Source organism: Arvicola amphibius, chromosome 5 (assembly GCF_903992535.2).
Source record: "Arvicola amphibius chromosome 5, mArvAmp1.2, whole genome shotgun sequence".
Lineage (NCBI taxonomy): Eukaryota > Metazoa > Chordata > Mammalia > Rodentia > Cricetidae > Arvicola > Arvicola amphibius.
Window position 1 is genome coordinate 147,872,859 of NC_052051.1, and position 26,683 is coordinate 147,899,541.

Here is a 26,683-nt window from a genome sequence, read left to right on the forward strand (position 1 = left end):
GCAGCTCCCAAGGGGGAGCCTGACCCCAGAGAGATGATGAGTGGGAGTGGAGTGTTTTTATCATAACTCTTTAGGTACTTCTGAGCTCAGCTGTGTTTAACCTGGTATAACACTGGGTTAGTGTGCTCTTCAGTGTGTGTTCTCACCTAAGGTTGGGGAACATGCTGGTCTTGAGTTTGGGGAGGAGCTTTCTTTTCTAACATACTATTTTATAATAATATCTCCTTTTTGCTAGATGGCTAGATGCTGATGGGGGTAAATGGCCTGAGGATATAATGTTAAGGGGGAAATGATAGCATTGTCTATGTTAATTTTTTTTTATTAAATAAGCCCTCATTTAAATCCTACAGTTGGCCTCATCAGGAATTGAGAGCCATAAGCAATCTAGAGCCATCAGGAAGTAACATATCATGTTATGAATTTAAAAGATTCTCTCCCAGCCTTAGAATTAATAAGCTGGCTTAGCCGCTTTGCCAAGCACCACAAGATGAGGGTCTGAATAACCACCAAGGATGGTAGGTTTCCTACAGGGTTCCCTGAATGGGCAGCAGGGATTTCCCAAGAGGCTTAGGTGGTTTAATGAAATGATTCACAGCCCTGTGGGGGACTTGGATGTTCTCCTAGTTTAAAAGGTGAGCGGTGTGACTGGAAAGCACAGGTCAGGTCAAAGGCGGCTGGGAAGCTCCCAGGAGCACCGTGTGAATGGAGCCTGTTTTCATTCTATCACTGCCGAGAAACGCGTCCTCTAGGTTTGGGCTTGTTTCTTACCAGCGTATCTGAACACACCCACTGAAGTCACATGGGATTCAGAGGACTGGCGTGTAAAACACCAGGGTGCCTACCTGTAGGACAGTCGCCAGTCTGGTCCCTGTTACAGAAGGGGCACTGAAGCCTGAGGACAGGAGGGGCTTTGAGCGGGGGCTGAGAACTGGTTTCCTGGAGTGCTGTGTGTGTTGCATGTGCCTTCTGCAGATGCGTACTGCGTGCTCAGCTTGCATCTGCTACTTTCTGGCTCCCGGCTCTGAATGGGGCCTCTGCATTCCTAAGCTGTCAGTTCACAGGCTGCCCCCTTCATCCCTGCTGTCCCTCTGACCAGTTACCTGGCCGTTACCTGGTAGTTGAGGAAGGGCGCAGGAACAGTGTGCAGTGCTTTACTTTGTTAAGTCTTTGTAATTTGGTCAGGGGCAGGTGTGATGATCAGTTTAAGCAGTGCTACCCGGGCTCTATACTTGCCTGATGTGTGGTGTGGGGGACTAACTGCTAGGTTAGAGAAGGGGTTCCATGGATGCCCTGCTATGCACTTGGCGTCTGGGCAGGAGGGAAAATGTGCAAAGGAGGCTGTCTCCCCTCCCTCTCCTGATCGTGTCTTCCTTTCCTCAGCCGCAGGATGAACACTTGAGCAACTTCTGCCGCCTTCTGGGAGTAGAGCACAGTCAGATGGAGCACTGGCTGTGCCATCGCAAGTTGGTCACCACCTCGGAGACCTACGTCAAGACCATGAGCCTGCAGCAGGTGGTCAACGCACGCAACGCTCTGGCTAAGCACATCTATGCCCAGCTGTTCTCCTGGATTGTGGAGCACATCAACAAGGCCCTGCACTCCTCCCTGAAGCAGCACTCCTTCATCGGGGTCCTGGATATCTACGGGTAGGCCTGCGCTCCCAGGTTCCACTCTGCCTGCTGGTCATCAGTGTGCTCCTGCTGGCATTTAGGAGCCAGCAAAGACCTCGATGGCCTCCTAGTGGTTCCAGCCAGGACAATTAAAGAGGTGCAGGGACATTTGGGGCTGTTTTAACTGGAGTCACTGTTGACCCTAAACCAGAGATGCCAAGTGTCTTACAAGTGGCAGCTCCCAAGGGAGAATGTGCCCTGTCAAACACTGATAGCGTTGCCCCCATCACAAGCTCTGTAGCATGATTTTTCTTAAGACAAGGTTTCGCTGTGTGGTCTAGAGTGGTTACAAACTTGGAATCCTCCTGCCTCAACTTCCCAGGTACAGGGATTACAACTGTATACTGCCAGGGTCAGATCCATTTTTTACTAGTAGGAAACAGACCCTGAGAGAGAAATGGCTTGTCCATATTCATTCTAGAAGCCTCTCTCATTTTTTGTATTTGTTAGATCCCATTTCTATCTGTCACTTGATCTCACTGTCCTCAATGGAGGTGATGGTTTTAATATGAATTTTGCCCGATTCTGCATAGACTGGTGCTCTATACTAGCATTTGTGAGGATGATCTTCCTTTTGGAATCTTGGGGAAACTGACAGGCTTTTATTTATGACTAATCTCTACAGGGTGAGGTCACATAGCTTGGAGGGAAGTATACTTGACAAGACATCAAGAGACGGGCTTTCTCTAGCCAGACTGCCACCAAGAGCTGAATGACTACAGATCACAACTCCTCTCTGTGTGTTTCTATGGCAGGCATCCAGGGAGGTTGTGCGCCAGTTGTCCTGGGGTTATTTCAGGCCCATCTAGACTCATGACATTATGTGGACAGGGCGTGTCCCCCTTGCTCTTCTTTTCACACTCAACTGCCTTGACGTCTTTAAGCTAAGAATAGATTCAATTCTCTTAGAAGGAAGGCTTCTGTCTTAAAATAGCAACCCAGACCCTAGATTGCAGTATTGCAAGAGCAGCGGCTCTCTAGTGAAGCACAGCATGGTGGGTTGGAACTGAAGGTCGTACAAAGGAGAATCCCCTTCAAAGGGGCCGCTTCCTGTGCAAATCAGACCGGCTCCCCCACTTCCCGCTGATGCCGTACCTTGTCGGTGGCTTCCACATTGGACCATATTACACGGAGCTTAAATTTAAAACTTAAATTTTATTCTGGGATTACAAAGACCTCAGGAACACACTGAAGAGTTAAGTGTTGTGCACGAAGTACATTATGCAAGAAGCCTTCGAGACTGTAGAAGGGTCCATCTGAGGGTTTGGATACTCTGTGATGGGTGTGTAAAATTAAAACCAGAGAAGCCAGATGTGGATATACAGCCAGGGGGAGCTTTCTGGGGAGGTGAACTGTGAACTGGGTGGAGGAAGTGGGAAGTAGGAGGGTCACCATTGGGAACAGAAGTACATTCAAGGTGGTAGAAAACCCCCAAGTTGTTGGAGCTGGAGAGATAGTTAAGTTGCTTTTGCAGAGGGCCTGGGTTCAGTTCCCAGAATCTGTATGGTAGTTTACATATCTATAACTCTGGTCTGAGGTGGGTCCAATGCCTTGACTAAATACAGTGCCACCTTCTGACTTCTGTGGACACCAGGCATGCAATCAGAGAAAACATTCATATACACAAATTTAAACAAATAAATATTAAAAATTCAAACAGAAAAGAAGTTATATGATTGAAGAACAAAGGAAAGTGGGAGGTGCATCCTCAAAGAGGTTCCTCAGGACAGGCCTCTCTCCCTGTGGTCAGCAGGTCACCTACTTCTACCAAGTCTTCCTGTTGCATCACGAGAGCACCACATTCTTACAGAATTACTGCCTGGCTGTCAATAATGGATTCTCTTATTTTTCCTCTACCTTGAGTATTTCTGGGACATCAAATTTCAGGTGAGAAGACCTTCACTATGGGTTGTGTCACTCCCTAGGCTAGAATCCTGGACTGTATATAAAAGGAGAAAATGAGTTGAGCACAGGCATTTACTGCCCTGTGCTTCATCCTAAGGGACAATGTGACCACCTGCTCCAGATGTTATGACTTCCTTCAAGCCATGGGCTGTAACCTCCACCTGTGAGCCACAAAACCCTTCCTTCTTAAGTTGCTTTTGTTGGGGTATTTTGCTACAGTAACATAGGTGGGTTACAGGAACTGGACCAGATGTTATAACCCACTGTCTCCTGGTCTTCCTTCCAAACACAGCCGTAAAGGTCAGCCCTAAATCTTAGTGTGGAGTTAGAACTGGCCGGAGTTCTGAACTATGGATGAGCTGCTTCATGTTTATGTATAAATGTAAGTGTTTCCACAGATCAGAGCCCACCCTGAAATAAACACTCACAATGCAAGCAAGCACCATAGGAACCAGCACCACACTGCACATCTGAACCCCACATGTGCTGACTGGCAGGTAGCTTATGAAGTAGAAAAGGTTGTGGCTGCCTCTAGAAGCCAGCTACCCACTGGGCTCTCTGCAGGCCTTCTGAGCAGAAGTTCCAGACACCCAGTGCCTGGGTATCAGAATGCCTTTGCTTTCTTTAGCTCCTTTTTATGTTCTCCAGAATAGTGCAAGATAAGCAATGCCCAGAACAGTTATGCCAAGCCAAGCTGTTCTAACTAAGGACCTATGAAACTCTCTGTGGGATGTTTCCTGCCAGGCAGGCTTGGACATTGATAGAGGACAGCCTGGCAGCTTTTGGCTGGCATTTCCTTATACATGGATTAGCCAGCATTTGCCTCTGTTGACTTTATTGGTTACAAGGGTAATCTGTTATTCATCCTTGAGGCATCAAGAAATAAATGGCTCAATTTGGGGAAAATCCACACTATTTTTTGTCTTTGACTTTATCTTTCTATTGCCAAGCTTTGATTCTAGCCAGTCCGTTTGGGCAGAGGACAGTGCAGGATGCATTAGGTGAGCGAGTCACTCCGAGGAGTACTGCAAGAGAAGCCAGAGTAAGAAGTAGGGGGATTGAACTAACATTATATTCTCAGGCCATTTATCCCCATCAGTATCTAGCCATCTAGCAAAAAGGAGATATTATTATAAAATAATATAAATAGAAAAGAAAGCTCCTCCCTAAACTCAAGACCAGTGTGTTCCCCAACCTTCGGTGAGAGGTGAAGAGCACACTAACCCAGAGCTACACCAGGTTAAACACAGCTGAGCTCAGAAGTATCAAAAATCAGTTATGAGCATATGGGATTTACTGTTTATTTTTATTTTTTCTCTGTTGCTATGATAAAATACTCTAACAAAACCAACAAAAGTGAGGGTTTGTCTTAGCTCATAGTTCAAAGTCATGCCCATCACAGTAGAAGTCAAGGCAGCAAGCTGAAACATCTCATCACAGGTATCCACAATCCAGAAATTAGTATGAATGTCAGGGTTCATTGTGCTTTGCTATACAGTCCAGGGTATTTTAATATTTGCTTTTGGGTTTCAGGAATGTAGTGCATATTCTAACATTAACCCCTTAGAGGAGGGGAGTTTCACGTGCGCCATTTCTACTCTGTGGATGCACCGCCCTGTATTTGTAAGCAAATTTCTTAGATTTATCATTGCCTTAATTTGCTGGGGAAAGGAAATCTTCCTTGTGTCGTTGGTTGGTTTTGCCTTAGGTTTCCCTCTCCAGAGCAGGTGACTGCACAGGCCTGGTATAGTTACTCAGAGAAGCCTGCCCAGCCTCTCCTGAGCCTGCGGGTGCCGAAGGGGAACAAACTCTGTGACTGCCTTTACCCACTGGCCTATTGAAAGTATCCCAGTTCTTGGTGGCCCAGAAGGTCACAGGACATTGTCAACTTTAGAGAAAGCATAGCTAGCTAATCTCAGTGTTAGACCTCACAGACCATGTGATGCTGTTATGTTGATCTGTCCTATCCTGGCATCTGAAGAGAGCTTTACATCCTGGGGTACTCCAAAGCCTGTGCAATCTCCTGCACTCATGCAGGGGTGTCCAGCCCTTTGACATTGCAAAGCAATGCTATCATACAGGTTTATGCTGTATAACTGTGCGGGGCATGCTGGGGAGCCAGAGAGGGGAGGATCCTTGGGGCCTTCTGACCAAACAGGCTCGCAGAATTAGTGAGTTCCAGGTTCAGTGACAGAGACTATCTCAAAAAAAGGTGAAAAGTGATTGAGAAAGACAACATACACTGGCCTCTGTCCTCCACAGGCACATGCATGTGTGTGTGCCCACCCCATACATGCGTGCCCATACCTGCACACACGCGAATGCATACACAAAAGTCACAAATCACTGTTTTAAGAAAGTTTATGATTCTGTGTTAGGGGTTATATTTACAGCTATCTTTGGTCACATGTGATCCATAGGTTTGCCATACCTGTTAGTCCTTTGGAAGATGCCCCCCATAAAAGTGAATGCTCAGATGAAGCCCCACTTTTTTCTCTGTCTATATTCAGCCCCCATGATACTGTAACCTCACCTCTAAAAGCCTAGGGTAGATGAAGTTAATACTCCCCGTGTCTTAGGGTTTCTGTGGCTGTGAAGATACACCATGACTGCCACAACCCTTATAAAGGAAAACATTTCCCTCCTGTATGTAAATTTCCTTGTGGCATTTTAATGCTATAGACTAAGTGCGTTTATTTTTGAGTTAATTTTTTGATGGACAGAATTACTACAAATATAATTCTGCTGGAAAGGAAACATTCTCCTGTCTCCCTGACCATGTGTTTCTGAGACTGAGAGTCTTAGTCATTTTCCAAGTCAGCCAAGCCTCTCATTCATCTCCAGCATTGCAGTAATTATACTAGATGGCAGAGGAATTGTTACCAGATAATATCTTAGAAACAGGGAAATTATGAGCTAATTTCAGCCATCTCAAATTAATGAGAATGTTCTTTGTGGAGCACTACCAGTGTAAACCTTTTTTAAAAAGTGACAAGTGGAAGACACTTAAAGCCCCTATCCGTAGAGCTCAGGGTTGGCCCTGCCAGCACATCCAGTGGCCATTATCTGGCCATTTGCTGGATTCACTCTTTAATCTTCCTTGAAGGCTATGTTAATTAAATTTCCTCTAGGTTGGACAGTCATCAGCTGCCACTGTGGGTGGAAAGGGGGATGGTTGAGGTTCTAAGTGATATTACTTGGTCTACAGAAGTGCTACCTGGACCGGGAGGGGCCATTCCACTGGGTAATAACTGTTGCCCCGGCTGCATTGTGATGGGTCAGTGACTCATCCTAGCGTTTGAGTCTTTGATCTTGTTTTATTAACTTGAAGTCATTTTTCCCATGTGGGCATGGCCAAAGGCTGTACTTTAATGTGGCTGACTCCAATCAGTTGATTCCTTTGATCTGAAAGTGATTTCCCCCTTTTCCATGTCTTAGACCTTGGTGGGGAGGTGGGGATGGGGGAAGCCCAAGGGTTTCTGCACACTGCTCTGGGCCTGTTAGGCATCTGTTGAATCTATTTTTGGTAGTCCCTCTACACAGAGAGCTATCTCCCCACTACTGTACCTCCAACTTCTCACCAGGGACAGGACTGGCACCTCTTCCTGAAAGCAGGGTTTAAGGAAGAGCTTGCAATGACACCGTAACGTAAGACAGAAAATTCAGTTGTCCATATTTAAGAGTCGGAAAGAGTGGAGTTTGCAGGTGATGAAGGCCAGATAAGTCTTGTAACTCCAGCCTTCCCTGTTGGTAGTACCACTTCCTCACCCACTCCCCAGGCCTCAGACACTCCTCCTTGCAAAATCACAGCCCTTCCAGTCGATCTCTTCTCCTTCTAAATTAAACTTTGGCCCCTCTCTGAGTTAGGATTTTGACCAGAAGATTCTCTGAGTTACTCTGACTTTGGGTAGTTTCATTTCCTCGTGCATGAACTTCCTCAGCTGTAGAGTAGAATTAATAAGAGACCTCACTCCTGGTAGTTGTGATCCCTGAAGGAAAAGCCACCAAGCCTCAGTGCCCAGGAGATACTCGTGCTGACTGCTTTTCTGTCAACTTGACACAGGCTAGAACCACCTGAGAGGATGGAACCTCAATTAAGAATATGCCTCCATAAGATCTGGCTGTAGGCAAGCCTGTGGGGTATTTTCTTAATTAGTGATTAATGGGGGAGGGTCCAGCCAGCCCTGGGTTCTATAAGAAAGCAGGAAGCAAGTCATGGGAAGCAAGCCAATAAGCAGCACTTCTTCATGGCCTCTGCATCAGCTCCAGGTTTCCTGCCCTGTTTGAGTTCCTGCCCATAGTTCCTTCAATGATAAACAATAATGTGGAAGTGGAACCAAATAAACCCTTTCCTCCCCAACTTGCTTCTGGCTATGGCGTTTCAACGCAGCAATAGAGACCCTAACTCAGACAGTGCTGGTGAGCAGGGCCACTGCCGTCTTGCGGCCGGATGTGTGAAATAAAAATTTCACCTCCCTCTAATTCTCTCCCCTTACCACTGGACCCAGTGCCGCTCCGCAAAGCTGCTGATGCCCACATGCTGCCCGCATGATGAGAGATTCCATTTCTGTCCAGTTGTTTGAGTCTTGCTTTTTAAATTGTGTAACATTGTCCCATACATCTCATTGTAGCTGACTCATAATTACACCTTCCCTAACACCTGTCCAGTGCCTCTCCAACGGCAGGACCCCTGAACATCCTATAGGTCACTTGTAGTCCTCTTGCCCCAGCCTTCCTTAGTGTTTATGAACTTCTCTGTTATGGCCACCAACATCAGGCCCCAATTGGGGTCTTGCTTGTTTTCCTCCCTTGCTTAGCCTCATTTCTCTCCTATCTAAGGGTCACATATGATAGTCATTTCTTAATTAGAATCTTCCAAAATTAGTGACCCTGGGAAAATCCAAACGTTAAGTAGTATAATTTAAGAAGCACTGTAGGCAGGGCCCCTCCTCTCTCTGCTATACCAAGGACCTCCCCTCCTGTCACCTCTTCTCTCCTCAGCTGCACCAAGTCTCTCCTCTTCTCTTCCTCCCCTGCCATCCTCTCTGTAGGTGTCCCTCCCTGACCCCATCCCTCAACCATATTGTAAATGTGTGAGTTGAACAATAAAGTATTGATATTCTAAAGTATGAACATATCATATAAGTCCATTTTGGGGACTAAATGCTAACAAAGTTACAGAGCTCCCCAGACAATTCCTTTTTAACTTCATATGCCTCCCCCGACCCAATGAATCCATCTGTGTTCTCATGGGTGCAGGGCTTGGGTAGCCTCTCAGCTTACATGCCTGAAAAAAACAACTGACTTTCTGTCATCAGCTGCCAATAACTTCTTGGCTAGGGGTGGAATGAGCCCCTGCCCCATCTGTGCTAGCTTGAGCATGTACAGCAGCGGTTCTCAACCTGTGGGTCTTGACCCTTTGGGGGGTCAAATCACCCTTTCACAGGGCTCACCTAAGGCCATCAGAAAACACAGATTTTACATTACAGGTCATAAGAGTAGCAAAGCTACAGTTAGGAAGTAGCAGTGAAATAACTGTGTGGTTGGGGTCACCACACCATGGGGAGCTGTGTTTAGGGGTCACAGCATTAGGAAGGCTGAGAACCACTGCTCTACGGGTTTTATACAGGGTTTTATGCAGGGTCTCACAGCTGCTGTAAGTTCACTTGTGCAGTGGTACTGTCATGTCTGCCATTAGTAATACTGCCATTACTTCCGGCTCCTACAGTCTGTCCATAGTCTCTTCTCTGATGGATCCCCGCATCTTGGGGCTAGAAGGTGTGATGTAGCTATCCCAATCAGAGCTGCCATTCCAGGGTCTCTTGCTTTCCACAGGTTGGTCAGATGTGGGTTGCCATTAATTGCCACATACTGCAAAGGGCTGAGAGATTTGCTAATCCATGGATATAAATGTAAGATCTTACGAGGAGGGGCAGTGTATTACTATGTCTGTTTAGCAGAATTGCTAATATTGGGTTTTTTCGTAGGTCTTATGACCAAGGCAGTCACTAGTTTGGAGCCCAGTTAATGGTACAAGACCTGAGTTCCATCTTATGGAGTGGTCTTTAAACCATACCAATTTTTTTTAACCAGTTACTGTGGTAATACTCCTAGTGAGGTGTGGGGAGGGAGTGAAATGACCTAATAGAACACAGGAAGTTTGAGGTGTTAAAAACATTTCTCTGTCTGCAAAATGTTGCTTATCTGTGTCTCTGTCTGCAATACATTGTACATGACATTTGTAAAAATGCATCAAAACATTGAAACACTGTTAAATTTGAACTCAGTAAAGATTATGTAGAAAAAGTGTAATACTGTTGACTGGCGTTAGAATGGCACTCATTAGTGGCAAGGGTGAGGGCAAAGAAATAACAAATGACTTATTCATTTCTGGAGGTGTGCTTGCTTCTCCCTTTCACAGAGCAGTGCTGTGGAGACCAGGGAGATGGATCAGTGGGTAAGGATGTTTGCTGTGCATGCAGGAGGACCTGAGTTCAAATCCCCAGGACTTATATAAAAAGCAGGGCATGGCTGTATGAGAAACTACAACCCTGACATTGTAGGGGTGGAAACAGGAGGATTGCTGGGACTTGCTGGCCACCAACCTGAGCTCCAGGTTCAGAGAGAAAATTCTTAAGGAAATAAGGTAGAGAGTATTAGAACAAAATGCCTCCTCTGGCCTCTTCATTTATGTACAGATGTATATACCTACATAAACACCTGCACGTAACATATCACATATAATACAACGCACACACAGAGTGCTTTTTGACATGGTAATTCTCCTAGGATAATATCATTAGGAGGGAATCATGAACTTAAAGGGGTTTATGAAATTATCACAACACTGATGATAGCAGCATGCAGTATTAAAGGAACGGGGGATTAGAGAGTTGATACATCTGTGTGCCAACTCCTAGGTGCTTTTGTAAATTTGGGAATGTGTTCTAGGTTTGAGAAGTGGTCTCAGACATGTCCCCTGTATGCCCCAATCCAGGCACCTCTGCAATTCCCAGGTCTCAGCTATACAGACCTGAAACTGGTACCTTTGGAGACCAATGTGGTGACATGTTTGGAAAGTTAGATGATAAAAACAGGAGTCAAATGTGTGTCTGGTTTTCTTTTATAAAGATCACGAAGAAAAGACCTGCCACTATGCAAGAGAATCATGGTCGAGCTTCTCACTGTCTGTCTGTCCTCTCTTTAATTTCCTTTTGACAAGTCCTTTATCAGTTATAAATGAAGGTACTAATGCCTCTGTTTCTAATCCCAAGACTGCAGTATTGATATCCATAACAGAAGTCTATGTGCACGGGGAAGAAGGTGGCAGTTCAGGGGTGGCATGAGGAGGAAGGCAGCCTTGTTAAGTCCCACTGACTGCTTCCATGGATGGTGGATCTTACCTGTAGCTTCACCTCTTTCCTTCTGCAGGTTTGAGACCTTCGAGATTAACAGCTTCGAGCAGTTTTGTATCAACTATGCCAATGAAAAGCTCCAGCAACAGTTCAATTCGGTAGGCACAATGTATGACCTAGTTTGCCAGGGCAGGGGACTCACTGTGATACCTAAGTGACTTTTCTGTGACTGATGTGGTTGGTCCTGCTCTGCCCTGACCTCCCCTTTCTTTTTCGTGATGCTCCTATTTTGGAATTGGCTCTCCATTCCTGGGGTAGGAAATGGGACTCAGGCAGCTGGGTGGAGAGGGTAAATGATCTCCCTTGATTGACACACTCCTCTCTAAGCATGAGCTTTTGGGCATTTAAGGTACTGAAAGCCAGATGCAGGACTCCTTGAATTGGCTAGAGTCCAGCAACGCATGTAGGATTATAATATCCTAAGACAAGGGTAGCATAGGAATGGGAAATTACCAAACTGAGCTCTGTCCTTTCCACTCATGACTGTGAATTTGTATCCATACCTTTTCTGGCAGCTGTCAGCCGTCCTCCAAGACAGAGAACTTTATAAGAGCTTGGGGAGATAACTGCCACATGTGTCTGTCTGTAGTGACTCTAAGTGTGTCCGTCTGTAGTGACTCTAAGTGTGTCCGTCTGTAGTGCACTCACCATGGCCTTTTGCTTCTTGTCTTAGCATGTGTTCAAGCTGGAGCAAGAAGAATACATGAAGGAGCAGATCCCGTGGACCTTGATTGATTTTTATGATAACCAACCTTGTATCGACCTCATAGAAGCAAAGCTGGGTATCCTGGACCTGTTGGACGAAGAGTGTAAGGTAATCCTGCTCCTGTTGTCAGTGAGTGGTTCAGATCTAGTGTCAGGCAGAGGGCTCCTGTGTGATGCAAGGGAGCAAATGGAATCTCATAGCTGGGGTTGAATCTGATTGTCGGGAAGAAGCAGTGGTACCCATCATGCCTGCTAAACGATAACTTGTTGAATATAACTGGCAGATATTATTATCCCAGTAAATGTATGCTTTTCTTGGCAGAAAGCAGGTGCTATGGTGGTGGTATGGATTTGATCTCTCATAGGTCCTAGATGCCCACAGAAGCAGCCAACATCCAGATAGGTGTTCCTAGGGTGGTCTTTGTATTATTAGATGGCTGTGAGTGATGGGAATCCATGGGACAGTTAGAGCTACATTCCTGCTCCCTGCTGAATTTTATAAACTTCTCATGACATAAAAGAGAACAGCAGGAATGCACAGAGGAATGTGAGGTGAAGAGATCCGATTTGAATCAGTTATCCAGCTTCCTTGGTTTCCTGCACTATGAACTGATACAGACTGAACTTGATGTTGGCAGTCTCTCCCTGTGCAGTGCCTGGCTGGGAAGGGAGCTGAGTGTATAGCAATTCCTCCCTTTGGTGATAGAAGACTGTGTCAGAAGGTATGGAAGTCATTTGGCTTAGTCTAGAAAGAGAAGAACCAATTGCTTTGGCTTCTGTTCTCCCATAATGTTCTGGAAAAGCACTGAGTGTGGCTGGGTGCCTGGGGAAGGACAGGGGTGTCCTTTCTAGCATGGTTTCCTGAAGCATTGCCATGGTGCACAGCCATAGTCCCAGCACTCGGGAAATTGAGGTAAAAGAGGATCACTCTAGCGTGTTGTAGTAAGTCCGGTTGTTGGTTCCCGGCTGCTCAGCCCCAAAATAATCACACAGAAACTATATCATTTAAAACACTGCTTGGCCCATTAGCTCTAGCTTCTTATTGACTAACTCTTACATATTAATTTAACCCATTTCCATTAATCTGTGTATCGCCACGTGGCTGTGGTGTACTGGCTAAAGTTCTAGCATCTGTCTCCGCTAGAGCTACATGGCTTCTCTCTCTGACTCCACCTCCTTTCTCCCAGCCTACATCCTAGCTTTCCCTGCCTAGCCTGTTCTGCCTTGCTATAGGTCCAAAGCAGTCCTTTATTAACCAGTGGTATTCACGGCATACAAAGGGAAATCCCACATCACTAGTGTAAGACTAACCTAGACTTAAAAGTGAGTTCAAGGCTAGCTTGTGCTAACTACTGAGATCCTGTCTCAACAAACAAACACAAAAATCTCTCCCCACCCCTCTGAAAAAGTAGAAAATATACCAAATCTGTAGCTGTCACATTCATATCAGTTTTGGGGTTGGCAGTGAGGAATTGAGGGGCAGAATCTTATTCTGTAGCCCAGAATGGCCTAGAACTCTCTGTAGCTGGACTGACATCCAGCCTCCTGATGATCCTCTTCCCTCATCCTCCCCAGTGCAGATATGGCAAGCACACACCACCACACCTGGCTCTTCTAGTGTTTTCAGCATTGCTGTGCAGATATGGGCTTTAGCTTCAAAGTTGGTGCCTGGGACAGGTGATCCCATGTGTCCATGGCTTGTCTAGGCTTGCCCAGCCTATGAAGTTGCAGTCAAAGAGAATGAAACAGCTGTCATTGGCTTGAGTGTTTCTGGCCAACGTGGTAGACCAGGCCCTTCTATTTGCCTCCTTCTGGGAGCTCCCTCCTAAATTTCCTAAATCAGCTCAACTGGAACCACGCTTCCATCCCCCGGGCCCTTGATTCCTATCAACAGCCAACTCCGGCAGCTGCAAGCTTCTAAACCAAAGGCAGCTCAGGTCTCTGGGTAGCTGGGCCTAGGTAGCCCCTCTGCCCTGGCTCTAGTCAGACTGTAGCTCTTCACTCCCCTTGGGTTGAGGAAGAGGAGAGTCATGCCCTCTTGAGGGACCATAGCGGATGTCCTGGTCTGCACAGGTCTGTCTGACCCTGTGTGAAGATTGAGTGCATCACAAACCAGGAACACCCAGGGAGCACGGCCTTTTATAGTCCATTAACTCACAAAATGCCTCGGTGCTTCAGGACAATGTGTCCTGGGACCGATGGTTCGCAATGGGTTGCACTTCCCTGCACCGGCAAACCAAAGCTGCCTGTGGGCTCCTTTGGCCGTGCGGTCTCAAGATGGTAGAGATTACCATCATCCAAGGACACAGGATGTCCAGCACTGGTCCCAAGAGTAGGACATGAGTCTCTGAGGGAACCCAAGAGCAATGCTAGGCAGCCAGCACACAGTAGGTAATGGTCACGGAGAACACAGACAGAAGCCAGCCATGTTTAGCAGTTGACAAAATAACCCCCAGAGCTCCTGTCCAGACCAGAAGCCCTCCTAGGTCCTCCTGCTCTGTTTCACTTGGGGTACACATGTCCTGGGGCACTCCTCTCAGAATCTACTTATGAGAAGTTGTATAAAAGCAAAACTGTTTCAATAGTTGCTACAAACTGAGACATAGAAAATGATGTGCTTGCACCTGATGCTGCATTGTTAGAGCAAAGGCTTCAGAAGCAACAGGATAGTGTTGGCAGTGGAGTCAGCGGGGACAGCGGGGCAATGGGGACAGCGGGGGCAGTGGGGACAGCAGGGTGGCAGGGGGCAATGCCTGTGCTTGAAGCCTGAGTCCCACAGCAGGCAGAGAGGGACATAAGCTGGGGTAGTGGAGACTTAGCTGAGCCACAGCAGGGAGAGAGATGCTTCAGACAGATTCTGAGTCATGTGGTATTTCCACACTAGGCCTCCTGATCCTTATCAGGTTTGCTGAAAGCCCTAGTCACCCACTTACCAAGCTAGTGGGGACTTAGACTGTCAAAAAGCCAGGCAGTGCCAGTGGCTTCCTAGAGGATCTCCTTCCTAAGGCAGAAGGTGAGTAGGTGCAGAGAAATTTCTGAATATACAGGTAATGCTTCCTTTTTAATCTTTTTAAAATGTGTGTGTGTGTGTGTGTGTGTGTGTGTGTACACGTGTGTGCGCATGTGCACGCGCGCGCACGCACGCACGCACGCACATGTTGCAGATTGCACATCAGACCCTTATGCAAAGGCTCCTTTTCCAGGGAACCAGCTACATCTTTTCCCCCTATAGTAGTTTTTAATTTCCTGCCTGGCAGCCTGGATTTTCTGTGAAGGAGACAAACCGGCCTCTGCAGTGAGTCCCCAGCTGGTAGAGGGTGGGGGTGGCAGCAGCTTCTATGAATAGGAAGGAAGGTAACTCAGGTGCAGGTGTGTTTGCTGAGGTCAAGGACCAGAAAGGAATGGAGGAGTTGGCTGGCCAACACCTCTGCTTAGGGCTGGGAGCAGAGTCCGGAGTCACAGAGGGATTCTCAGGTGGCGGGGACACTGGGTCTGACTGTGGCAGCCGCGCTGTCACTCCAAACCACATGGCAGGCCGTGGTGAAGTGACATCCCTGGGTGAGGGGAAGTAGGGGACCGGGCATGACTAGATCTGGCAGTCATGTGGCTGACCACATGGGCGTTTACTGAGGGTGGCGGAGTGAAGACCCAGTTAGCAGTGCAGTGTAGTCAGGTGCGGAAGAAGCAACCACCTCCCTAGAGAACTGTGGGACCAGAGAGTCCTGGGTCCAGCTGGGTTCTGTGGTAGTGAAGGGGATTGAAGTATTCTACAGGGCTGGGCATAGTGACACACTCCTTTAGTCCCAGCACTCAGGAGGCAGGGTCAGTTCAAGACCGAAATGAGGAGGAGGTAGCAGTGATACTTCTTTAGGACAGAGGGCCTGGGGATGTTTCAGTGCAGGGTGACTTGAGAATTTATGGGGGACATGTGTGAGGGCACAAGAGGCTTAGGGTGAAACAAGATAGCATATAAGCACCCCCAAAAAGCCATCATTGTAGCAGTGGCCCAGGGGCACAGGGACAAAAGCAAGGGTAAATAAATGGTCAAGGAGCACTTAGCTGTCACCTCTGGTCTGCTGTTCTTTGGGGGGCAGGCTTGACCCTAGGTGATGTCCCAAGCAGGGACAATGTTTGTGGTGAAATAATCCTTATTCAAGGACATTAGAAAAAGGTTTCCATTCCCTAACACTGCCTTCTTTTTAAAAAATGCTACTTAATAGCATAAAGTGCTTTTTAGAGCTTTATTGAGATGTAACACACAGTGTGAACCTTTGAAGCACCCAGCTCAGTGCATTCAGTGCATTCAGCATTGCAGACCAACACTTCCCCTGCCATCAAAACATCCGCTCTGCCCTACAGTGAAAGCATCAGCACCGGTCCATTGCCTCACCTGTCACCTCAGCTGTCTCCACAGAGTTGCCTCTTCTGGATGGGTTGTGAGCTCCCAATAAGTGAAAGCGAGCACCACAGGCCAGTGGGTTTAGGCGTCTGAGGGATGGAGCTGGAACCAGGCTTTGGTACAGTGTTCTCCATGAAGCTTCAAGAGGGGTGCAACCGCGTATGGATTTGGTCTTAAAGAATTTGGTCCCCCGTACATTCTAGAGCTAACGATAGCCGTAATCCAGGCTGTGTTCAAATACAAGATTTTCTTTATCCCACGGCAGATTAAATTTTATTTCTGTGAAAATATGTTTGGAGATAAGTGCTTTTTCACCTGAGCCTGCATTCATGGTTGCCTTAGACACTGTTTCCAGACCAGGAATTAGAGTAGTGAAGGACACACTCCCAGAGCCAGCCTTCCCTGACTTCCACCCCCAGCCTGCTACTGTGTATTGGACAAGTTACCTAACCTTTTGTCTCAAGTTCCTTATCTCTGAGGTGTGTATAAGCACAATACCTAGCTCATAGGGCGATATGGAAATAACCGAGTTGATACAGTGGAGATGGGTTGAAACTATGGCCAATAAGCACTGTGGACATTGGTTATTGCTGCAATGAGACTCTTAATTGGGAAATAAGACTCTTAACTGGGAATCTCTGCTGGCTGATCTTAGTTGGAAGTGAATGGGGAGTTACAGGAGAGGTGGATCCTAGTCAGAAAATATGTATACATATCACTTTGATCAGTTTCCTCTGACTGTTAAGTTCATCTAAGCAGTGACTATATAGGATCACAGGATTTTCTCACTGAAGTCCAAGTGCATTTTCAAGGCAAGGTGATTTGGTTGCTAGCAGACTGCAGCATTTGCTTAGTGGAGCTTCTCTGTGTAGCTCTGTCTGACCCAGTTGGACCAGTCCCTTGAGGTCTTTTTGCTCCCAGGCGCTGGCCTGCCTGGTCCTGACGAGCCCCACTATCTGCTGACTCCTCCTTCACCCACACCTGGTAGTTCTAAAACAGAACTCTTGGAGACAAATACAAAGGAGTATATATAGAAAGTGCTGAATTAAATGTATTTTATTGTCTGCCCAACACAATTAATAGCCTCCTCCTTCAAGAAAGAGGGTTCTTTCTTTGAATTTCCGATGGCACGTGGCACAGGGGATTCAGAACTAGTTACACCAAATTGAAATCTGGAGGGTAATCAGTTTGCTTGCCAAGGATCTAAGAAGTTTGTTTCCACATCTGTAAGCATTTTCCTTTTGGAGCACATCTTATTAACTGAGCAAAGCCCTCTTTAAATTACCAGTGTAAGGGTCAGGTCCAATCTGACCATATCTGAAAGCACGACACAAACTCATGAAGGAGAGACAGTGGGGACCTGTAACTGAGGACTGTCAGTGGGAGTGGAGGACACCAGAGCAAGTGATGTCTCACTGGATACGCCGCTGCCGTCATGTTTGACCAGCAGGCACGCTGACTGTGCGTGTTCCTTCCCGCCCCATTATTTTCTATCATTCCTGTGCTCGCTCTCTCTCCAAAACCCTTCTTCTTCTGTCAGGTCCCTCCTATTTCAGTGCCTTTATTTTGTTTTTGTTTTTTTTTTTTCCTAAGTGCATCCAGTGTTGCTTGTATGGGTGAGTGTGTGGGGTGTTATTTAAGTGGACCAGTGGTTTCACCACTGAAGAAAATGACTCCATTAGCTGCCTGTAGACTGCCGATGAGAGGCGGAGTCCTGTGAGTCCCTCCCCTGTACATGCTAATGGGCCCAATCTTGGGCAGGTAACTTCGATGAGCTCATGACTGCAGTGGTCATGTCATGCCAATAACTCACGGCACATCTCCAAGAGTTCTGGGACTTATATTATCTCCACCAAACATCCAGGATGTTTCCTGAGTGTGCACACCCCCAGTTCCACCCCCGTGTTTGCGTGTGTGTGTGTGTGTGTGTGTGTGTGAGAGAGAGAGAGAGAGAGAGAGAGAGAGAGAGAGAGAGAGAGAGAGAGAGAGAGATGTCCTATTTATTCTCCACTGCCACTTATTCTCCACACTTGCACCAGTTGTGACTCCATGAGCTACCGCAAAAACAAGCGTGTCTGATGGAGGCTGAGAGCAGAGCACAGTCAGCAGTCTGTTAAGGCTTCAGTGAAGCAAGTTGCTTGTTTACTTTGGAAGCCATCTGTAGAGAGGTAGAAAGAAGCTGTCCCTGAGAGTTTGTCTCATGGTGACACCTCTAAGTCCAGATCTACATTTGGGGGATGGCGTGTGACCAGAAACCAGTTCTCAGTCCTTTGATGTGTGGGAAAAGGTCTAAGACAGTCGGCTGATCCTGTGGATTCATAGTGTGTACTAACAGTATCCAGAAACTAATGGCAAGCTGTAGTAGTATGCCTGTGTTTGTAAGTTCAGTTGTTAGGAATTCCAAAGAAGAAAGACACAAAACCAAAAAAATGGCAAGAACAGGCTTCAGAAGAAAGGGCAACAAGCTGAGTCAGGACAGTAGTATGGATGAGTGAGGGCCAGGAGTATAGACTAGTTATGCCAGTCTTCTGAGTGACCAGGAGCTTGGTGCTGAAGGAAATGGGTGTGCTACTGCAAGAAGGAGCATCTTCAGACAGCTCCACAGATGGGATTCTGCCCCACAGTGTCCATCTTCATCCTCTTCTTGGACTTCCCTTTCTGCTGGCTAGCTTGTTCTTTGAGGTTCCATACCCTCCCGCGGATGCCGGCTTACACACAACAGGTCAATGACCTTTCATAGTGGGATCCCAGGAGTTTGCCGTTGAGTTGTTCATACCACAGCCGGTTAGTATCCTGGCTTGAGAGCTGAATCCAAGTTCCAACCCACTGCCATGTTGTTCTGCTGCCTTGTCCTGCTTCATGTGACACTGTATTCAGTTTTGTGGTTCTCCAGGTCCCCAAAGGAACTGATCAGAACTGGGCCCAGAAGCTCTATGAACGGCACTCCAGCAGCCAGCACTTCCAGAAACCACGCATGTCCAACACAGCCTTCATTGTCGTCCACTTCGCAGACAAGGTAATCTGCCCTCCTGGTTGACCTAGGATACCTTGGGCCCACAGTAGGAGGAGTAAAGGGTTTCCAGGCTAAGGAAGTAGTCCTTGTGAGTTCTGGTGGCCTGGGGTTGTAGGTAGATTCTCCTCTGACTTTCTTCCCCACCCTGCCCTGGCCCAAACTCTGGTATAACAGACTGTCAAGACGAGGCTCAAGATGAGCATATGCTAGCACAGTTGCTGTTCATGCACATGCACAGCAGGTAGGAATTGAGGGCCACTCTCCTGGGAGGACGGCAGCAGTGGAGCAGTTAGGAGTCTGCTGTCATTGAGCCTGAGAAGAGGGAGGGTCAAGACAAGGTACTTACACCATTTGGGTTCCTTCTGGAGTAGCCGAGCTGATCCCAGTGATGGGATAGACACTGAACTGCTAAATGGATTTTGACTGAATTCTTAGGTGGTAATGTGCATGTAATTGCATATCCTGATTCAATGCATCTGGGCTGCTGGCTGAGAAGCTGTGTTTATGGAGCCCCAATGAAGTTTTTTTCTCAAGGGAATTCCCTTTTAAAACAGCATTTTCTTCTGCCAAATGAGTACTCAGTTGCCTCTGTGTAAATCTCGACCTATCAGATCTGCATTTTAAGCAAGGACATCTGTGGGCCTCCATCTACTCTGAGCTCTTTTAGAAAATGTTGCTAGATGAGATGAAATTACTTAAGAAGCTGCCAGGGCCCCTGGCACACTAACTGGTTTCCCTTTCGTTGCCATGGCCTCAGGTGGAGTACCTTTCCGATGGCTTTCTGGAGAAAAATAGGGATACGGTCTATGAAGAACAGATCAACATCCTGAAAGCCAGCAAGGTAAACAACACTGGGAACAGGCTGGCAAGATGACTCCATGCGGGAATGCTTGCTTGCTTGTGTTAGAATACTTGCATAGGGCCCTGGGTTCAATCCCCAGCACCATAAAAATAGATATATGGGAACTGGGTGTAGTCACATGCCTTTTATTCTAGCACACTGGAGATAGAGGCAGGAGGATCACTGCAAGTTAAAGGCCAGCCTGATTTACATAGCAAATTCTAGTTGGGCCTAAAGACTGAAGAAAATATATATATATATAAACCAACAGATCTGGAATGGGGTATGCTGTTGAGTCCCACTGTGGAATACAGGAAGGTAGCAATGTGGGGTTTGTTGGTTACATCTTGTGGAGGGGAAAAGCAGGAAGAAGGCATCTCTCTATTCCAAGAGAGGAAGCTAGGAAAGACACCCCACATGAAGCACAGGGGAGGTGCAAGACCTTTGACAACCAGGAGGAGGCATAGGAGTAAGCTGTGGTGAAAGGTTTGCTGATGTTCAAGTCACCTGTCTTCCTTCGCTGCTCACATACATAAGACAATTTGAACCCCTCCAAGGCTATTGTTTGTGCACTCTGTTTCTATTCAGAACCTAGTATTTGTGTGCCTCATTTCTATTTGGCTGTCTGAAGGGGCAAACTAAATGTAATTGTATTCGTTAGCATTCCCTAGAGAAACAGGACTGATAGAATGAATATCTGTAATATTTTATTATCATGGCTTACATGACTATTCTGACAATGACTGTCTCCCAAGAGAAAGTCCAAGAACCCAACAGTTGTTTGGTACATGACACTGGATGTCTCAGCTGGTGTTCAGTATATGTTGGAATCCCAAAGAAGTAGGCTCAAATACTAGTGAAGGAATAGATTTTCCATTGAGGGCATGCAGGCAAAGAGCAAGAGCTTCCTTCTGCTGTGTTTTTATATAGGCTTCCACCAGAAGCTGTGGCCCTGATTTAAGGTGCATCTTCCCATGTCAAATGATCCAATCAAGAAAACCCTTCACAGGTGTGCTAGAGCTTAAGTTTTTGTTAATTCCAGATGTAGTCGAGTTGACAGCCAAGAATAGCCATTACAGTAATAAAATATGAGCTTTCAAGGACATTTAAATCTACTTTGGAATATTTATTATCTTCAAAATTCATCTGATTCTTTCTCACGAGCATAGCAAAGAAATGCGGATAGGGTGTCAGTCTGTACCCCTCACTACACACATTTAAGCACTTACCTGTGAGTCACCAGCCCAAACCCACTGTTTGTATGCAGAGATGAGCAAAGCTACACTCTTACTGTCCCTGGATGAGCTGATAAAGATCTGCACAGGAAATATGGAGGGAACAGAGACTCGGCGAGAGTCTGCAGCCAGGAGAGGCTGAGATAACGTGAAAGTAAAGCATGCCTGGGAGTGCCTGCAGCCAGGATAGGCCAGTACACCTGTATTCTAACAGCTGCCAGCCTCAGCCTTTCGGTAGGACCCAGGACGACTCTGCAGGACATAGGAGCCTTTCTCCCAGACCGTATGGCACCTAACTCCCTGCAGGGCCCTGATAACACTGGAGAGATAACAGAGCAATTTCTCCTTGCCATAGGCTTTAGAATTGTGAATGCGGTAGAGAGGAATGATAGAAAGGAAGAAAGGAGGAAGCACAGTCAGTAGCAGTGACCCAGGTGCTTAAAGTCAGGTGAACCCTCTTCCATCAGGGGCCTCAGGTAGGATTTAGGGAGGTTTGCATCAAAGCAGCCCATGTTTGTTGTCATCACATCAGGGAACAAACACAGAGACAGTTGGTTTGGTGCAAACGTGCGTAGTGTGTTAGAGTTTGATGTCAGATTAATGTATTAGTTCTCCAGTCCAGGGTAGTTAACTGGAGGTTCTCCATTTTTGACGAGAATGGGCATGGGGTGTCGTAAATTATCCTCTAGTCACAATTAAAGAGAATGGTTTGTGTGCCACTCCTAGACCATGTTGCCTGGGATTCTCAGAAGTGGCCTTCAGGCATGCGAGCCTCTGCCATCTTTATGTAAGTTCCTCCTTTGGGGGAAGAACATAAATGATGGCTCAAATGCAATTTAGTTCTGCTACTGTTTTGATTTTGAGTGTCTTACTCTGAGGAATTCAGGAATGTCATAACCTAAATGTGACTATTACTGATAAGAAAAACTGCCTGGCAAGGCAAGTATTATTATGAACTAAGCAGTTTCTGCCATTTAATGTTATTTAACAGCTTCATTGGATAGTTATGTATATAGACGCATCTAGACAATCTCTGGGATCTTGGTCCAGTGAAAAATACAGTTGGTACATACATGCAGAATGCAGAAAGATGTGTGTGGTGTGAGACAGGCGTGCGAAGGTCGAGAAGAAAGTCTACAGAATAGAGTCTGTTGGAGACCTTGATGTCAGCAGTTTGCTAGGAAGACCTGCAGGACTTGGGCATGGTTGTACTTAGGGTGACAACTATTGCAGCGTAAGAACCCAAAGCAAACTCAGCAAAGAGCAGGTGGGGGTTGGGGGAGAGCATCTGGGAGCCAGCAGGTGCAAGCTTTCAAAACTCTTCTCCCAGTGAACTCACACAGGGTGTGCGGAGTTCCTCCAGAGAAGCAAGCGCAGCCATACTTTACTGAACAGAATGATTACCAATGGGTATTTACACAGGCACCCTTGGTCTAGCAAGAGCTAAACTTCCAGACTCCCAGGAGAAAGGCAGATACTCACCAATGAATGATATGGATGATATCGTTTGCACCGTCAACTTCAGAATAGTGAGCCGGTCATATCAGGGAGTAGTGAAAACTCACCCAAAATCCAAGTTGCCAGAAAAGCGGGCTATGGGAAGAATGGCGCCCTTGCTCTTATCTGCATATGATGGTGTTTTAGGTTAAACATGCTGGATTTTTACTAGAAATTTAGTCATAAAAATTCCGGTATCACAAAGTTACACACAAGCCCCTTCTCCTAGTCCATGAGCCATCTTCCAGTGAATGTCTAGTCTGTGTTATAGCACACTGGGACGTCCTTTTAAGGGTGAGATAATCACACGCGTACATGCATGCCTAGTCCCTCTGATTTGTACACATCATTGTATCATGGCCATCCTTGCACATGCGTACACACAGGCTTTTCTTTCTTAAATAACCCTTGGTAGCTTGCTGTTGTTTTACAAGTGGAATTGATAGTTCAGTGGGTTTGTGCAAGAACTGTAGCATTTTTAAGTTCAAGAGCAAAAAATCTGCACTGTGTTTTTTAGAAAGTGACAGACTCCCTTTTTTCGCCCCAACCCAACCACCACACTTCTAGCTTTCTCTTCTGCCAATCCCGTGACCATGTTGCCTCCCCTCCACCCTCAATGGGAAACAACAGGTGAGCCTCCACAGATGCAGCTGCAGGGCAATGAGAGGCCCTGTGCTCTCAGGCTCTGCCTGGTGCCAGGCACACCTGTTGTGGTGAATATTTACACGGCCCTCTTTACTAAGCCGCTCTCGTGTTTTCAGTGTGTCACTGGAGTAGCCGTCCTCCGAGACCTGGGCTTCAAATGCGTGCCAAAAATAGAATAATAAAGAGCTAGAAACATTTAAGACCCTAGGACATCAATTGAATCATGTAACACCTATTTTTAAAGATAAATTTCAATCTCTAAACACAGCTAATTCTCGAGTTGTCTTGTAAATTCATAATTTTATTTCAAGTACCTTTATTTTATGAGACACTATTGGCTTTTATCCTCTCGCTGATAAGAAATTATCACCTTGTCGAGAGTAATTAAGTGGTGTGAAATAGAGGACTCCCACCTGCCCCCAGGTGGGGGGAACCCTCTCAGAGCTCACACTGGTAGGAATAAGGCAAGGGTGCTAATGACTGTGTGATTAGGGAAGCCTGCTATGCTGTGAACAGGTAGAATGGAGCTAATTGCCTTCTCGGCTATTAGGGAGCTATAAATAGGGACAAATGCCTCTTAAACCCTGCATTAACACATTCGTTTCTTTTCAACACTAGAATAGCAAGTTTTCCCTCCCAACTTTTATGCTTAAAAGAAGGAATGTCTTAGTGGTCTTAGTGCATGGGGAGGCCGGGGGAGTAATCCTAAAAAGGACAGTGTTTTTCCTCTGGAGATGTTCTCTTACTGCGTTGCATAGGTCAGAGGGACAACCATTGAGCTGGAAGTTTGTGTTGGTGTGAGTCAGGCAACCTGACTCAAGTGTACACGAGTGATAGCATCTCTCCATTACATGTCATCAGAGAAGTGACCTCAAGAACAGTACGGTTCAGAGAGTCTGTCCGAAGCACCCACCCTGAGCCTGGCGGTCCCTGGGGTCCACCATAGCAGAGAAGGCCCTCAGACTGAGCTCCAGAACTACCCTTGAAACAAATGATTGTGCCTTAGGGTTCTCCTGGAGCAGAACCAGTAAGTGTTTGTGTGTGTGTGTGTGTGTGTGTGAGAGAGGGGGGGGGGGGGGGGGGGGGGGGGAGAGAGAGAGAGAGAGAGAGAGAGAGCAAGTTTTCTCATTCTTGAGAGGTGAAAACCTGGTAGATGATCAGAGTTGAGGCTGGAGCCTCAGCAGTTGGAGGGCCCCACAGTGACTCTCACACCAGGGAGGTCAAGAACCCAATTGACACTTAGTCCACAAGGTCAGGTGCCTCAGAAGTCCCAATCTGGGGCCACAGCCCTGAGAGGTTCCTGCCACAAGTCCTTAGTCACTGATGGACCCAAGTTGCCACAGCAACAGAGCAGATCTACTTAGTGACAGGAGGCAGGGCCAAGTGAGCAAAAGGCCCTTTTTTATCTGGACTGCTACCAGAAGGTGCTGCCCACATTTGGGGTGCATCCTCACCATCCTCACACATTTGGAGTGCACCTGCCCACATCAGTTGAGGTGGTCAGAACAATTTCCCTGTCCAGGTGATTCAAATCTGTGGCAAGGTGACATTAAAACCCACCGTCACCGTTTGCTTCTAAAATTCGTTACTGTTACATGTAAACTTGTATCGTGCTCTTTTGAGACAGGGCACTATGACATATGTGCTCCTCGGGATGTTCGGGATCCTTCCTCTACCCCGGCTGTTGGAAAAGGTGTCTGAGAATAAGCAAATTAGAAATTCAGTTGACAAACAGTGTTTCCTTCCCTTTTCCAAGGCGGGCTGACTCTTTCAAAGCCCATTAAGTATGTATTTTTATTTAAATGTTGAAGATTCGCCCTCCTCCCACTGAAGTGTGACGTCAGCCATGCTAAAGAACTGCTTGACTAGAAAGTGCGTGCGTTTTAATGTTTGCAGCAGTTTTGAGGAAAAGCTCCTGGTCAGACTGTTCTCCTGCGGCCTCTTTCCATGTCCCGTGTCAGTGTGAAAGGAAATCTCCGTTATAGTCTTATAAACACGAATGAATAGGTGTGGTTTCCAAGGAAACAGTGTGCACACAGCTGTAATTGAAATTTCCTTGGCTGTCAGTCTTTAAAAGGTATTTTCATGCCTCTCTCAATCCCTTTGCAAACAGATTCTCCTCGGGCCTTTAAAGTCTGTGTCTGGTCTTGAATAGCAGAAGATAGAGAAGCCAGGACCTATAGGGACAGTTCACCATACTGGCAAACAGGATTAGCAGTGTGTTTGGTTTGTGTGAATGTGTTGCTGGGACTGCTGTCGCGTTACAAGGAAAAGCCTCGGTGAACACACTTCAGTGGCACCATAGGAAGAGCCCAAGGACCGACTCTCACTCCTGGTCAGTTTGCTAACAAAGCAGGCTTCTCAGCAGCTCTGACGGTGAAGCTGGAGTTTCTTCTTCACCTCGCCCAGCAGTGTGGGAATTTTGTTCTTTGAGTCCTTTGTCAAGTTGGAATTTTTGTTGGGATTTCAGGTTTGTCTCTTTTGGGGGCATTCCCAAGTAAAGTGTCTTCTGGGGTGAAGAGGGGTCTTTTCCCGAAGAGCCCCTCTGTGAGTAGTGCGTGTTGGTGAGCAGGTGCTCCTGTTATCTGTTTTTTCACATACTAGCTCTGTGGTCTTGGGCCCTAAGCCTCCAGTTTCCTCACCTGTAAAATGGGATGTGGTTGGAACTTGGACCACATAGGGGGAAGCTTGAATGTGTTCAGGCACACCTGGTATAGCCTAAGTACTGTTTATCACCTGTTTTGACTTGTTCCCTTAAATATCATATTACTCTTGGGCTTAAAAATAAAAATCCTTCACCATCTGGTCCCCCTTGCTTCCCTCTCAAGCACACTGTACCTGTTCTGACTTCATGGTTTTTTTTTTAACAGTTCCCTGGATGTACTGAGCTCCATCCCTGCAGGTCCTTGCCCCTGAGACATCCTATCCTACCCATCATATATCCCATTTGCCCAAATATGGTGCTGTGGGCATCTCTCTGTAGTCAGGTAGACCTGGGCTGGAGAAGAAAGCAGGCTAGGCAAGTTAAAAGGAGCAAGTCAGTGAGCAGCAATTCTCCATGTGCTTTATTCTGGTTCCTGCTGCCTAATTTTATGTCCGTAAGCTACCTCCCCGGCTTTCCTCAATGATGGTCTACAGTTAGGTGACATTCTACCTGTAAGCTGAAATAAACCCTTTCTCCCTCTGAATTGCTTTTTGGCATAACATTTATCACGGCAACAGAAAGCAAGTTAGAAACACCCTCCCCCACCCCCCACCGAAAGAACCCATTCCTGGTTTCCTCATCACAGACCTCTGATTTGACAGCTTTGTCATTTTCTCATTTCCTTTAGGACATCTTTATGTCATCTTCCTTTCA

At 46.7% G+C, this 26,683-nt stretch overlaps 1 protein-coding gene across 1 annotated transcript in view; it reads left to right on the forward strand.

Moving 5' to 3' along the window:
* The window catches only part of Myo5b (myosin VB), a 182,930-nt gene that overhangs the window by 73,651 nt on the left and 82,596 nt on the right, over positions 1-26,683 (forward strand). Inside the window, exons 10-14 of the mRNA XM_038329582.1 lie at positions 1,381-1,646; positions 11,007-11,088; positions 11,664-11,804; positions 18,988-19,110; positions 19,865-19,948. Coding sequence (XP_038185510.1) covers positions 1,381-1,646; positions 11,007-11,088; positions 11,664-11,804; positions 18,988-19,110; positions 19,865-19,948 — 696 coding nt within the window. The remainder of the gene's footprint in view (positions 1-1,380; positions 1,647-11,006; positions 11,089-11,663; positions 11,805-18,987; positions 19,111-19,864; positions 19,949-26,683) is intronic.